The sequence below is a fragment of the Nanorana parkeri genome, unplaced genomic scaffold (genome assembly GCF_000935625.1).
Source record: "Nanorana parkeri isolate BGI_ZX_2015 unplaced genomic scaffold, ASM93562v1 scaffold368, whole genome shotgun sequence".
Taxonomy (NCBI): domain Eukaryota; kingdom Metazoa; phylum Chordata; class Amphibia; order Anura; family Dicroglossidae; genus Nanorana; species Nanorana parkeri.
The window spans coordinates 651,065-667,276 of NW_017306636.1; the positions used below are offsets into that span (position 1 = coordinate 651,065).

The window sequence follows — 16,212 nt, forward strand, 5'->3', positions numbered from 1 at the left end:
GGCGGGGGGGGGACCCGTAGAATTTGCTGGGGGGGGGGGGGGGGGGGGGGGGGCGGGGTGATGCTGGCAGTGCATGTTACCAGGAGGGGTGCACTGTACCTTTGTTCAGGGTCCTGCCCAGCTCACTGACATCACTGGTTGCCAGGAGCGGCCAGATTAGCTCCTAGCAACCTGTGACGTTAGTGAGCTGAATGGGAGGCTGGCCAAAGTGTCACAAGTTGCTAAGGGCTCTTAGCAACTTTGGATGCTCTGGCTGGAAAGGGGGGCGACAAGGACACATGTTGGTTGCCATTGCTGATTGCCCCATCCGAAAAAGTAAGTCTAGCTGTCATGCTGATGCTTTGCCTTCAATTAATGTATGGGTGGGTTTTAGAAGTGCTGAAGCCATAAAAAGCCAAACAAGTAGCTTTGCCGGCAATGGCAGTCTCTATATTACTCTCACAGTTTTTTAAGTTTTTTGGGTAAGAAAACTTTATAAGCTTTGTAAACTATTATTGCTTCCTGTGTGCCTGTTGGGTCTTCACTTCCTGTCCAACTGACAGGTGTCAGAAAGAGCAGGCAGTGAGGGGAATCACTTCAACAGAGACAAGAGCAACATGTGACAGAGACTAATTTTCATAGCCCAATATCACTGCTCGTTCACTGCAGCACTAGAGAGAATGGCGCGTGCACACTGGCCGAGCCGGTCTTGCTCCAACATCAGCAGTTAATCACAGAAAAAAAGTCTGGTTGCACAATGTTTATTGAAGCACACAGCTACACATTGTCCCTCCATGGAACCTCTTCACTCCGACATGTTTCAGCCAATAATGTGCTTAGTCACAGCCAGTCATAGTCTATGACTAAGCCCATCATTGGGTGAAACATTGAGTGAACAGGATCCAAGGCTGGATGATGTGTACCTGTGTGCTATAATAAACTTTTCAGAGAAGCTTGAGGTGTCTGGAGTTTTTTTTCTGTGAGCATGTGGCAGAGGTTCTAACCTTTCCCCACACGATCCAAAGTTGGAGTTTGGCTTTAATTTGCTGATGTGTATTTTTGGGAGATGCAGTCAAGGGTGCAATAATCAGCTGGTATATACTGTAGATAATAAACAATTGAGTATAAGCATTTAGAAGCAAAACAAAATCTAGTTTCATAGAGAGAAATATTATATTATTCTAGAAAACTGGAGTCTAAAACCATTTCAAAAGTACACATGGGCAAAAACAATAGGCCAGAGGGAACGGTCCTTCCAATGTGATCATTAGTTAAAAATGTATGTCTTATATTTATAGTTTTGAAGAAAAAAACTTACAAGTAGCAATAGTAATAGACTCTAATTAATGCATCATCATTTATTTTTATAGTGAGAACATTACACACCTTGCAAATTAAAATGGCATGCCCTGTGATTAAAGATCCCTTTAGGGCATATTAAGAGGGGATAAAAAAAAACATCTTTGATATACAGAATATGACATTTAAATTTCATTGTGCAGTTTATTAATGTAAATCTTGTCAGCACAGCACTAACTCAAGGCTTCACTTTGTTACAGGAGTCTAACAGTACATTCCAGGAATATCCTCCGTATAAACACACGTCTCATGTTGTGCTAATGTATTATCATCTGCATACCATATACACTAAACAGCACAGCTCAGCAGCTTCTCAATTATAAAAATGACTGCCAAACATGGTTGTGATTTTATTCCCCTAACTTCATCTTCAAATAAAGATAAGATTTTTGCAACGCAGAGACAAATACTCGACCGGGCTTTAACCCTTTAAGTGAGAAATGTATTTGGCCTCAGTTTCAGAGATTATCAAAACATAACTAGCTTATCAAAGAAAGCATCTGAGAAAATTTAGTACTGGTGTGAGGCAAGGACATGCAGTTATTCGTATAAGCTAATTATTTAATTATAATTAATAAATCATAATTATTTTGTATTAATTTGCAGCAGACAAAGCTATAGTAATTAGAGCAAATGGAGTGGGAAACAATGGCACAGGAGGCTGAATGTGAAGACTGCTGTCATTAGTAAATATGCAAACATAGAGTAGCTATGGGAATGTAATTTTGCAATGCTAGACTGCCCTAAATGGTCTTTCCTATGACATCAGTGGAAAATACCAAGTACAAGATCTCTTTTCCCTTATCTAGTCTCTAACATGTCTAAGATCGGTCTGTTAACATTTTTGCCACAGAAAGTCAACCTCATTCATCAAAATGCCAATGGAAGGTTTATTATTTTTGTCCATAGCACCTGGTGAGATTGGCAGACAACCATAACAGTGTTTTTCTTAAAGCAGAACTCTGGGTAAATCAAAGCTTAACCCTGGGGCTACCCCTGCACTGCAATTGTCAAGTGCTCTTTTTGTCTAGGGAGCTCAAATAAAAGTTATACTCATCCGAACCACGACCCTAGCTTGCTCTTAGACTGCTCCCTTCAGCCTCACTCAACCTCCACTCCCAGGGTCTAAGGTCCTGTAAGTCATCATGTCCAATACAGTGTATAACTTGGCTATTTTAGTTCCCTAGACAAAAAGAGCACTTAAAGGAGAACTATGAGGTGAGTGATTTACACTCATCCTCATAGTTAAAGCTGACGTGTGACAATGAAACTGTCACACATCGGTTCTCTTGATCGGGAAGTGAGCGAACACATATCGTCGCTCACTCACATCCAGATCATCTCCCTACAGAGAGTAGTCCTAAAAGGGATCCCCCCCTCCCCTCTCTGATCCTCCAGCGCTGACTGGAGGAACGGACGGGGAGGGGCGGGCACAGGTGGCTCTACCTCTAGATAGGTCGAGCCCGCTGTCAATCAGCCAGCTTGGTGGATCCATACAGTGTTGTCGTGATCAGTCCCGGCTGCGTCGCTCTCAGTATATAGCGAGGCATAGCACGCTATATACTGAGCTTTGGGTCACGAGAGGAAGTTAATATATTTCCTCCCGTGACCCTAAAGAGAACTATGGGATAAAAAAATTACCCCATAATTCTCTTTTAACCCTTGTCAGCACAGCACTATTTGCACAGCAAGATTTGATTTGCTCAGAGTTCTGCTTTAAAGCCCAACTGCAGGCAAAACTTTTCTATAGCTTTGGATAGAGAGGGGGTGAGTTCCTACCAGGGAGATGGTCCTTAACTGGCAATAGTGACAATAGAAAGTGAGAGGCAATTTCCCCAAAGTGAAGGAAATCCCAGGAAGTGAAGGGAAACTACAAAAAATCCCAGGAAGTGAAGGTAAAAAGAAATGTCAGGAAGCAGGGGGACATATCTCCTATGTGAAGGGAAATCCCACCTTTGACCGGTGTGCCCATTGGAAAATATTTCTACTACTGTTATGGATTTACCTCACTGTCTATCCCATCGACAAGGATACAAAGAGCAAGAAAAAAACTAGAAGAATAATATTTCTTGACTTGTACTTCAATTATTATTTGTATAGGTTATTTGGTTATGTTATCCAAAACTTAAATGTAAAGACTGAATATCTGCAGTCATATTAACTTATGCTAAAAGTGAACCTGGCTTTGCCCATGGAGGACAAAGCAACAGGTTCACCAAAATGGCAGCCCCTCCAGCAGCATACACTAATCTTCCTGCCACTCCACTTCCTAACCTGCCTTTGGATGCAACAAAAAAAAACAGTGCTTCCAGGAATGAGGAAGTATGTGACGTATTCCCCTCCCAAGTGACAATGCTGGCCCCTTAGTTAAGCAGCATTGTCACATGGGGTGCAATGTGCTGAAGGAAAGATAATTATGTGCGGTTTGCTGGGCTGCCATTAAAGTGAGCCTGTTGCATTGCCCCACATGTGCAACTCTCATGATTTTTAAAATGTAACCATGCCCCTTAAACTCATACAAAACCTTTACCCTTACTATGCTGCAAAGGATTATCACATCAAAAACTGATAAGAAGATATCCTAAAAAAAAAATCTTAGAATCAAAGTACAATGGGGGGAAGTCCCCATGACCACTTCTTCAAAAACCGACAGTTAAGCTTTTTGCCTGGAGTCATGAGTCTTCTTTCCTGGAGTCTATTAAACCTCATTTATGGACAACATTACACTAGCAACATGAATCTGGTGCAAAGTGCATCAAATATATTCCGTGCAAGTTTAAACACTCGCAAATAACTATGATAAATTCCTCCCAATGTGTTCAAACATCACACTGAAATCTACTGATTCCCTAAGCTGGATGTCCAACTGAACAAATGTGCTATATCTACATATTGGTGTGCATAATTCACATATTGTTTCCATAACTACATAGCTGCATACATAAAAACATTGAGATGCAAAAGAATGACAAGACATGATTTAATAAAAAAAATGTATGGGTGTAACAAATGTATACATTTTAGTATATTATAAATAAAATAAAGCTTTTTCGATTTTGAACAGTGCTATGTGATGCTGTCTGCCAAATACATTCTGCACATTATATTCATTGAGTCTCTGTTAATAATTCGTCAACAATATTTTCAGGGACAAGCTTCTCCATGCTCCCTGCCAGTAAGCTACATTTCTCATGGTGCTCAGCCTCCCATTAACATGAAGAATGTTGATCACAAGCAGACAGCATGCTAACCATTGCCCATATTATTTGATTTTATAGTAACCAATAACAATTCAGGTTCTACTGTGACATCTACAAATAAAATAGCAGTATACTGCCCTTGCAGTCTTGGAGAAAATGATATGCTGCAAAAGGAGGTGAGTAGGAAAGTGACGCAGTGATGGTGTTTTTTTCGGTTATAGTGGTTTTATGGTATTTTAGAAGGGCAGTGTTGGAAAAAAAAACTTCCCAACCCCGCTCCCCACCACCACCATGCCTCCCCACAATGCAGCCTGAGCAGTCAATCAACAGACTGTAGTGCTGCCACATGGGGCAGTGGGCATACCATTCACTGTACAGTTTTAAACCATACTTGGTATTGAGGTGATTGCCAGCAACTTTGCAGGGCTGGTGATAGAAATTGGATTACAGATGGGTAGCTGGTTAGGAAAAGGTTTGGGAAATATTTCAGTTAAGATAGATTTGCTTTAAGTCCTAGCTTGTGTACCAACTCAGCCACACCCATTTGTACTAGTTAAACCCCAACTCTACCACTTGTCCTTTACCTCCATTGAATATGGCTGTTGTATAGAAATTAGGTTGTGGAAAAGTTTGTTATCACTTACATTGTTGTTCTGATACGATAAGTGACCCTTGAAACTGTCAAACCTAACTCTTTCACAACCTAACCTTGCTTGTTATAATGGTAAAAGGCAAAAAGTTTTTAAATACACAGGGTAGAGTAACCCTTAAGAACTACAGTTTAAAATACATCAACTATTATAACTGGAAAACACAAGTGCATTATCTACCTACCTTTCCTACAGTCCTCCTGTGCAGCATTTGTTTGCTACTCACATACAGGTGCCCTTTAAGGAACACATATTACATTCCATAATATAAACCAAAAAAAAAATATGGCCAACATGTACATACACAGTATAAAACATTTATTAATATGTGAATGTTCCATACTGCACAAGTGCCAAGCAGGAGAGGTGTGCCAGGTATGGAGGGCTTTTGGTTTGGTAATTTCATGCTTACACAAGTTTCTTCTTCCTGGGGCCTTACATCTTGAAGATCACTTGCCAAGGCCCTGTGTAACTAATATACAGTGAACACCTTCTCCGCTTTGGTTTGGGGGGGGGAAAAATATATTATTCACACAAGACAAAAGAAGACAAAGAGAAGAGACACTCAGAAGGGAAAGGAAAATATGAATGGAAGAATAGGTGTAGTGTGGAGGGAGAGTTGTCTGCCCACATCATTAATCATGGGCAACAGCAACAACATAACAAGCTGATCTATTACCTTCTGCCTCTATAGAAGATAAGAGCAGGACAGCACACAGTGCTGTCACCGCACAGGAAAGCCGTATTTTCATTTCTTTGCTTTTTCCGGGTCACAACAACATGAATGGATCTGCAACCATAGAAGGAAGAAAGTTTAAATAAGAGGTCTCAAACATAAAAACACGTACATCCACACATCTGATAGCTGTAGGATATAGGTATTTCTAAGTATTTGTAGTGTTATGTGTTGATGTGAAACATGCTTCTTTCAAAGTCACTCCCAGACTACCACAAGCCTCCAGGGATCCAGAGCCTGTGGCAACTTGCCTTTACAACTGCAGACAGGGCTGGCTAGCTAATCATACCCAGGTGATCAGCAACAGCAAGGAATGGGAGTGTGGTTATTCGACTGTAGTGAAATGTTAACCACATTAGGGATGGTGACACCGCGCATTACTTTAAAAATGCCTTCCAGTGCTCCAGACAAAGTGGGTGTGATGTTAGGAAACCATTATTATGAAGTCATGAAGGCTATTCTTTTCTTATTGTACTATTGTCAGGATTTTTTCACATTCCCAGAACCAGTATATTTCATAGATGGAACAATACTTTATTCCCATCAATTCCTGATCAACAATGCCTGTAAATGAATGCTACTAACAGCAGTCACATATGTACACATAACATAGAAGGACACTCAACTTGACTGTTTAAAGGGGTCATCCACTTCTACTCCTCAGTAGTAATCAAGAGAAGTGGAGGTTCCACCACTCAGACACTTTATAGTGTATTTGCAGGGTGCTCATTATTACACTTAAAGAAGAACTCCGGGCAAAAAAATGTTTAACCCTTGTCAACTGCTTGCTTTTGTTTAGGGAGGAAAATAACAAGGCTATAACAAGTTTATACTCACCTGAACCTCGGTGCCAGAAGGCTGTCACAGCACTCCCTCCTGCCTGTCTCCTCCTGTCTCCTGGTATGAACCTTGGCATCCTCACCTCCTATACACTATGTATAGAACATGATGACTCAGGGACTTTAGACCACTTCAGCAATGGGGGAGAGAGGCTGGAAAGATTGGTCTAAGAACAAGCCGACTTAGAGGACCAGGTGAGTATAACTTTTTTTTTCCTCCCTATACCGAAATGAGCACGTAATCCCTGCAGTGCAGGGGTAGCTCCACTGCAAGAGTTTGTAAAAATGTTGCCGGGAGTTCTTCTTTAAACCCTGATCCTGAATTCACACGTATGTACTTGTGTTGCAGTGCCTTTAAGAGAGAATTTTTCACATGCTTCCTGATGCGTTGACATGCATTGCCATTCCTATCCAAAGCCCTTATAACACGCATCAACAGATGAAAAAGCAGACATGACACTTCTTTGGCCAATGAATGTCAATGCACTAAAACTATGTGACCGAACACCGTTAGAAACAATAGGAAACCTTTCCACATTCGTTATCGTTGGACAAAGAAGTGTCATGTCTGCTAAAATGCATAGGTGTGAATGGGCTATACAATCTTAACTAGTATATGTAACAAAAAAGTTATGAATAGGAAAACAGTAAGCAGCTGGCAATCCACTATGGTGAACATTATTCATATCAGGGGTTATTGGTCAGGCGATCATGGATTCATTGGGAAGTTCATATTTTTGCCCTTACCTCATCAGCTGAAAGAACAACTTTGTCAATAATGGCTACTAAAATTGGTCAACAGTATAAACCACAGATTTTTTTTTCCTATTTCCTCAATTGTGTCTCCACTGCCAGTTCTCATTTTTGCTGTAATTTTTTTATAGCAGACCTTGCTCAAGACATCATTATTATGACCGGTATATAATTTCATCCATATATACTAATTTTTACAGAGCATTAACATATCTGAAGGGTTCATTCTCAAGACTACTTTTTTAGATTGTATCCACCACTCCCAATAAAACAAGTGGGCGCCAAGAAGACTGACTACCTTCAGCTGTGCAACTGAGCGTTTAAGGAGTGTTCAGTTTAGAGAACAAATGGCAATCGATTTACCTTCTCAGTGTAAGAACTTGCTTTGCATGCTACTAACTGGAGGTTGATCTTTAAATGGATTTGCTCAAAATGGTAGCTCCTGGTAGCTCCAAAAAGCATTTGTGGAGCAACCAATGCACACATTGGTCACTTAGTTCAGTAACAACAAGGTGGCTTATAGAAACATTGGAAATTCTGTCTGAGTTGTTGCTGAATTCCTTTTCTCTTAGCAAAATAAGCCCACCACCACTGGTGTAGCAGTGAAGGACCCGTTGGACCCTAAGAAAACTTCAACCATGATGTAATGCTCACAAGGGAGCCGTGCAGAGATTATAAAACACCATGATTGCTGTCACAGATGTTTTCTTAGAAGAAATACAAAAGCAGAGCTAGCAGGATTAAGGGTCACAGTTTAGGTTTCCTTTCTTAATCATTCAGCCAGACACAATAAGGGTATGTTAGGTAATGAGTGCAAAACCCATTAACAGCACAGTCCAGACACAAGTCCCAGAGGTTACTTTACAATACATTTACACTGTTTTGGCATACCCTATGTGCGAGCTGCTGTTAATATATCCTGGGCTGGCTATTCAGTTTAAAGTAAACCTCTGCCAACATTTCCAGGAATTAAACCAAAGTGCATATTCCATTTTCCTAATACAACATTCCTATTCCTTACAACTCTGAAAACAGAACGCACACTGAAGTACTGTAATAAAACGTTCTTTTTACTGCACTGGTTTAAAGAGAGAGAAAAAAGCACCCAGTTAGAACAAGAGCACAAAGGAATCAACACTGGAAAAAGTACACTAAGGAAACATCAACTGCATGTTTGAATCTGAATGCTACTTGACATCTAACACTTTTAATTAAACCCACACATTGATCAGGTCAGTGAGGTTAAAAGTTGGCTACACACAAAGACTGGATTTACCCCACCAGTGTTAGTCCTGGCAGGGATGACTTATTCACATTTTCTGCTTTATATTCAACTGCATAATGTTCCTTTATACAGCTTGGAAATGAGCAAGAACAGGTATCCTATAACACAAGGCATATGAACGTCTAACTCGCTGCGCCACCTAGTGGCTGGAAAGAAGTATGACCGTCATTTAGGGATTTACCATTGATGAACTTGAAAAAAAACTTTTCTCTAGTTTTATAAAAGAATAGTTTGATTATACATCTGACTCTGAAACATTAATACAAATCCAGATTTTTAAAAAAAAATCTATGAGTAATCTCTACTGCTACTGTAAGCATTGTATCAGGCTATTATTAGATTAGTGCCTAGTATAAAGTCTAGCTAGCCTTCACAGATTACCATACTATAGTATTATTTCACACCTATGTAACTTGTGAAAATCTATACAGCTACAGGTCTCAGAATTACGTTATGGGTTCACAACAGCTGGCATGGAAATTTAAGCAAAAAAAAAGAAAAAAAAAAGAAAACCCTTTATAAAAAACACATTGCAGCTTTCAGCAAACGTATTACACATTAATTTCCAATCAGATGCAGCAGAAGCCCTGGCTGCACTGTAATGACTATGAGTCTATGCACAAGGAATTCCAGACGGTCAGCTCTTTATTACATCCCGACATTTGCTGATCCTATAATAAATCATGGGAGCTTTCCAAAGTTATCTTCCATATGATTTCTGCGCTTTAACACCTCAGCTGCCAGTGGAGGGAGCAGTCTAGCTAGGTAATAAGAGGAGGAAGCTTATACTAACCCAGTCAATGCAAAGATGAGCTCATCAGTTAACTCAGCAGACCCAGAATGAAAAGCAGATCTAACACACACAGCCATTTATCATACACATATTGGAACTATACAGCCTACTTACATTTACCTATGTACACTACAATCCACCCATCTCTATCAAGTTCTGTATCACATATGTTCATCTTTTATAAAATAAGTCAAAATTACAAGCACACCAAAAGCTACACCCATTGTTCTCTAGATCAGTGCAAATCGGTCTATCAGTGCCAGGTTTTTGTAATACCTTCACTACTACGTGTTCCATTGTGCCCATTTTCCGTGCAGTCACCATTTAGGATCCTGAGGCTACAAACTGGAGCAAACAATGACCTAGCAACCCATCACTTTTCACCCGGATAGGCAATGGCATCTAAATGGGTTGCTAAGGGTAACTGCCATCATTTTTGTTTTGTTCCCTTTAACTTTTTTGCAGCCATTCTTTATAAGTATGAATCTTACTTTAGGTATGCTGCCTGGATTAGGAGCTGCGGGAACATTTAACCCCTACACGACCAGCTATGCAGAACAGCCAAAAAAGAGTTAAAGCATTCTTGAACAGAGCTGACGACACGCATGAGGATTTAATTTGCAGATCTTACCAGCCAGGGACTGCTTGATCACAGTGCCACAAATCAGAAAAAGTAACTAAGAGAGGGCAGACAAAGCATTTCTCATGGGCGATTGATCTATTGATCTGGGAGCTGCAGAACACTGGAGGCAGATGATCTATTATAAGCAATGAACAGAGAAGTGACAGGCTATTGTCGGGAATTGGTGAGATCTGTGATCTGCATGCATGCAATCTGCAATCTCTTTAATAGTAACAAATGATCATTGTGAATAGGATAGAAAATGAGCAGAACCTGCGTGATGCGGCGCTCCCTGGACTCAGGTCTTGGCTGTACTGGTCCCTCCCTGCGGTCCAGCTGCGGCTGGGATAAGACGGTGCTGCGATGCTCAGGGTCTCCTCCTGGTGGCTCGCAAAGATGCTCCGTCCTTAAGGACTGTCTTCCTTGAAGTGGGAAGCTCCTCTCCTCAATCTGCTCCTTAAGAGAGGGCTGTTCCCAAACCTCGCAAGCTCTTACGAAACAGAAGGGGAAGGTGGACTTCTGCCACTGGGTAATAAGATGCAATGCTTCTGTATGGGGGGGAAAGATGGAAGTGGTGAGGAAGGAGGGAGGGTAGGTGGAAAAAAAAGAGGGGGGGAGATGCTTTTTTGGAAAGTTCCACATACTTTTCAAAATTCTTTCTCCATGATTACTATTCGTGTACTATTGCCAGGGGGTCCTCTGTGTCTTCTCAGAGCCAAGAGGAGCAGCCACAGTTGGAAGGAAACTGGAAGCTCTCTTAGGTTTCCCTGGCAAATTTACAAAGGGATTTCTCAAGCTGGAAGAACAATGAGCAGAAAAAAAAATATCTTTAATCTCCAAATGCTATTTGTTTCAGGCAGAAAGAAAAAAAAAAAAAAGGTCTATGAGGTTTGCAAACCAATTCTGGTGGGCGCTCTTGAAACATCTAGCAGGTTTTCCATGAAGTAACTGTCTGCCTATTCCACACATTTGCTGAGCCTTGTAGGTTTATTTGGCAGGGAGTCAGAACATTTGTAGAACCAATAAAAGCTAAATTGTTTGGAGATGCAATGCTTTTCACAGCCTAAAGTTTTCAATGAGTTTTCATCGACCCAGAAACTTAACATTCACTTCCACCGTTTACTGGCAGTGCTCAGAGGAAAGAGATTCTTGCTGTAAACCAACCCTGCTTAATTCTAGTTGGATTCTTGATATAGCATCACCTGGGTTAGGGTGACCATGCCCAGCCCAATAAATTCAACACATGTGACAGATCTGGCAGTAATTGGGCATGAAGTGGTTCAAGAAGACCAAACAATTAGAGGGAATATGGATGATTGTGAGGATCAGCCAGAGGTGGGACATGTTAAAACTACTGACCTGTGTGGTCCTAATCCCCAATTTGCTGTCAGCAAGTTCCTGTGGTCTTAACTTACTTCTATAGTAAGGACCGGTCCTTAAAAACTCTCCGGCCATTTTGTCCAAATCCTGAGGTACAATAAAATGTGTTGCAGGTCCCAACAGCTGTTTGCATCAAGACTTTTTTTTATCAAGGAATCACTGTAAGGTGGTTAACAACTATTATGGGATAAGTAAAACCCCAACTTTTTTTTTATATAGTTTTGGATAGAGTAGGGAAGAGTCAAATCCCCTATTGGGTGTTTTTTCTTTAATTTCTTGTGCCTCACAACAGGAAATAAGAGAAAATCTCTACAAAGCAAAGGGAGATCCCCTTTTAGACATTTGTCGGAAGAACAGGTGTTCCTATTTAATCATTTCCCCTCACCTCTTGTTCCAGTGACAACTCTTCTGTATCAGAGAAAATGGTCACCAGGACCAATAATTTGGATGAATCCTCCCAGCAGGGACATGAACAGCAATAAAAAAAATGATCAATGCTTTTAACACTTCACCACCCCAGCCAAAACTTTAAAATAGTTTGGGCTTTAAATTCACATTACAACCATCTACCCAGCACCCTGACTCTCTAATCTTATAAAAAGAACATGTGGTCGCTTTAAAAGCACAGTTAGGGTTGTACTGTTACATGCCTTTTGCAGTGTAGCCCAGCACCCAAGGTGCCCAGTTTTGGAAAGGCTCAGACTTACCCAGTCCCACCACTGACTGATGATAGATGTTTATGATGGGTGACCTTACTGTCAAATAGTGAGGCATGGTGCAATGAGGGGCCAAACTGGGATTGACAAAAGGAAATAACTGAAAGGTGCATAATGGACTTAGTTTTGGGGCTCATTTAGTGCTTTTCAAGATACATGACAGCACAGTCATGTGAGCTCAACATATATGCTGATAGATACATAAAATATATCAACTCAGGGGATCGGCTCTGGTACCACACCCCAAGAGCATAAATAAAACCCAAGACAAAATGGGGGCTTTTTAGGTACAACCAGATACCTGAAACATACAATATACCCACGAAAAAAGTTTATTTACATATATTTAAAATAGACCATACAAGATTAAAACCATAATGGGTAAATAGAGACCATACAATGGTGTATTATAGTCACATCACATAGCAGTCCCTTATTGTCCCTTATTGTAGAATTTACATCATGAAGAATGACACAGCTCTTCAAACATGGTTTTGTAACCTGAAGCTCCTTTCCTCGACGCGTTTTGCTACAAAGTGGCTTCCTCAGAAGGTCATGCATATCCAACACATGTATAGACCAACACATAGGATAGGCTAGGAGATGCATCCACGTTCACACAGCAACAACAACTCCAGGGGGCCACAGGCAGACAACAAAGGTGGGCGCAGTCACCTTCTAAGGACAATCCTAACCAAGGCCAGTATCAAGAGTGCACGCTCCTATATTACAGATAGAATGCCCAGAAGCCTTTTAAAAACACCCAGCTATAACAAGCAATTGTAAGAACGAGATATGGGAATTTTCTTTAGAAGAGGGATCAAAACATAGAAGAGTGATGGAGGAAATATACCAATTGGTCCATCGAGTCTGCTCCTTTTTTAACAGGTTTACACCATTCTTTAACCACTAGCTACAAATTCCAATTTACTCTATTGATGGAACCTGTAACCAGTACCAAATGTGACAAGACAATGCAAATGAGTATCTCTTTGGCAATGGCAAGCAATTGCAAGCATCAAAAGTTTTAAAAAATACTGAAAATATCTGTGTTTTATTTTTCCATTTTCTTTATACAAAACCACCAGTGTACCACAATGCAACATTGTCTGGTGAAGAATGCTCACACTGATCTGGTGGTATGGCTATTTAATCTTTTGAAGGTAGACTCTCACTGTGCTTTACAGGTGGCAGATCTACCATATAGCTGGCCATAAAGTAGACCTGGACTTTGCCCTGCATGTTCACTCAACTTCACCCCTCTCCAGAAGAACTCTTCACTTCTCCACTACTCCATTTGACCAAAAGGAATGAAGAAGGTTTCCTGGAACATCTACATCCACATTTGGAGAAGCTGTAATTCACTCCCCTTCCTCCCATGTGTCAGCCCTGGTGCTTGGTGATTGGCTCAGCGCTGTCACATAAGGGAAGGTAGAGAGTCCTTCTACCTGTGTAAGCCTCAGAGGTGCAGCTTAGAGCTTACATTCTACTCTTGACAGCTGGACAGAGCAAGGGAGGAGTGAGGACAGGAAAGTATTTGCAGCTAGGGAGTTGGGAAACTATGGGGTTGATTTACTAACCTTATAAACACACCACGAACGTGTATACACCTCTGCAGTGTGTTCCCTCCCAGCATGATCTATGGGTGGAATCTAAACACCTTTGTAATGTGTACACACCCAGCAGGTGTGGTGTGCAAAGCCCTGAAGGAATTCCAAGGTGATGTTGGGTAAATTAGCTCTATGTTGTGTTGCTTGCGTTGATGAATGCAAGGAATGTAAATGCATGAGCTAACCATTTTTGTCTAAACTGTGAAGCAGCATTATATATGCATCATGTGCATGATTTTTCCATATATGGCATTAGTGGAAATATGCTTTTAGAGACTTTTTGGTTGATAAATACGTTTTGCTGTCTGAAAATCACACACACCCGGTGTGTGTGTGTGTGTGTTTAGGTTAGTAAATCACCCCCTATAAGTGACCCTGTTACTTTGCCCTGCATGAACAAAGCACATGTTCACTTTAAGACTGCTATAAATATTTGAGAGTGGTCAGACTAGCAGGCGTGCATTGGCTTCCTTTAGGCATTTGTGGCATTCAATGCACTCTTAAACACAACCATCACACTGGGGTTAGTCCACATATTCCATTTAAACAGAAGCTGCTGGCATCTGAAAGAAAAAGGTTCTAGAATGATGAAAACAGAACAGAAAGGTACACAGCCCAAAGTCCCACTGATATGTGAAAGAGGCCAAGTCTGAATCCCTCTAGTTGTCTTGTATTATCGCTGCAGAAGAGTGTCATAAGCCTCTGCATTCATAAGGATGCTGAAGATGCTTATTTTGATATAACCAAACATTAAGATGCCCACAGATGACTTTATCGCCTGGAAAACATATGGAAAACAGGCCATTAAACAAAAATAGTTGAACTGGAAAACCGTATAAGATTACAGTAGAGTTCTGAGTTGACAGCAAGAGAAAGGAAAACATGAATATTATAGTTAAATAGTTATAATGAATAGTTATATTTGCAAACTTGAGAGAGATGTGTGTTAAATGTTCACCAATTCTTTAACGTGATTTGATATAGCGGTAAGTACCAATAATGCCTAGCATATAAAGATTTTACAGTATAAAAATACAACCAGAAACCAAAGTCTTTTTATTTGGCTTTTTTACACATACTGCATTTGCTGACGTGCTCATAGAAAAATATAAACTGAAAATGAACAGGTTTCACCCCAAATCAAGTTACTTCTGACCCCTCTGTGATTCACTGCAGTGCCATTTTAAGCTTCTCCTTCTCTCCCCCTGGGATTGGTTTCACGATGCATCATTGTGATTAACAGGTGTGGAAAATGTGTCAACAGCCATGTCTTTCAAATTACAAAAACAGCATAACATATTTTACTGAAACCATCTAATAATCACTTCATAAGAATTCCACCATGATTGCTACACCATCCCAGCGCTGATAGGATTCTTGATCCTGTCAGACATGCAGTTCCTCTCATCTGACAAGCGTAAAATCGCTAATGGGGAAAGCTCTCTTGTGACTGAAACACCCACGTCTGGCCATGGTGTTAACCCTTAGCAAGCCAAAAAGGGTGCTTTTATTTTGCTTATATCTGTTTTCATATTATTATTATTATTAATAATAAAATAATACTAGATTTATATAGTGCCAACAGTTTGCATATCGCTTTACAACATATGGGGAGACCGAACAATTACAATCCAAAACCATACAAATGGATTAGAAGCACCCAGCTCATGAGAGTTTACATTCTACAAGGAGGAGCAAGTGATACAGAAGGTAATAAGAAAGAGGCAAACATAAAAGAATTTTTAGATTCTTATCAAAAAATGTATTAAAAGGATCTTGCTTTAGATCTGCCATTGTTGGGTAGTTTCTCACTACCTGTAAAGCCGTTGGGTCCTTATGGAGATTTTTTTTTTATTCCCTGAAGGGTAATAAATTATACCAGAGTCCGGTAATGTGGAGTGTTTAGGATCTTCCACATGTAACTCACACTAGCAAAATAGAGACAGACTGTGGGATCCTACCAAGCAGAAAACTTCAATCTGACAAGTTCTCTCCTGACTATTTATCATTTATACGACACGCATAACATCCCAGATATCCCAGTTCTTCCAAATAATTACAAAGTGAGGGAGATCTGTGACCACAAAAGTATGGTCTTGGTGGACACTGTTGAAAAGGAAATGACCTCATTGCCTGTTGATAAAACCATGATAACGTATATCCCACAGGAATGTGAATCCCAAGAGAAGAGACTTGACCACACAAAGAGCACTTCTTCTGTATAAAGTTGAATTAATTTTGCTGTAATAGAGTGCAACTATTAACTGTTTTATGGACAGGTTGCAGACTG

The 16,212-nt window shown here is 40.5% G+C and overlaps 1 protein-coding gene across 1 annotated transcript in view; it reads right to left on the minus strand.

Moving 5' to 3' along the window:
- The window catches only part of COL12A1 (collagen type XII alpha 1 chain), a 171,265-nt gene extending 159,594 nt beyond the window's left edge, over positions 1 to 11,671 (minus strand). Inside the window, exons 1-5 of the mRNA XM_018558906.1 lie at positions 11,632 to 11,671; positions 10,490 to 10,704; positions 6,762 to 6,856; positions 5,868 to 5,978; positions 984 to 1,080 (exon numbers count right to left, since the gene is read on the minus strand). Coding sequence (XP_018414408.1) covers positions 984 to 1,080; positions 5,868 to 5,978; positions 6,762 to 6,856; positions 10,490 to 10,704; positions 11,632 to 11,671 — 558 coding nt within the window. The remainder of the gene's footprint in view (positions 1 to 983; positions 1,081 to 5,867; positions 5,979 to 6,761; positions 6,857 to 10,489; positions 10,705 to 11,631) is intronic.
- Between the last annotated feature and the right edge of the window lie 4,541 nt (positions 11,672 to 16,212).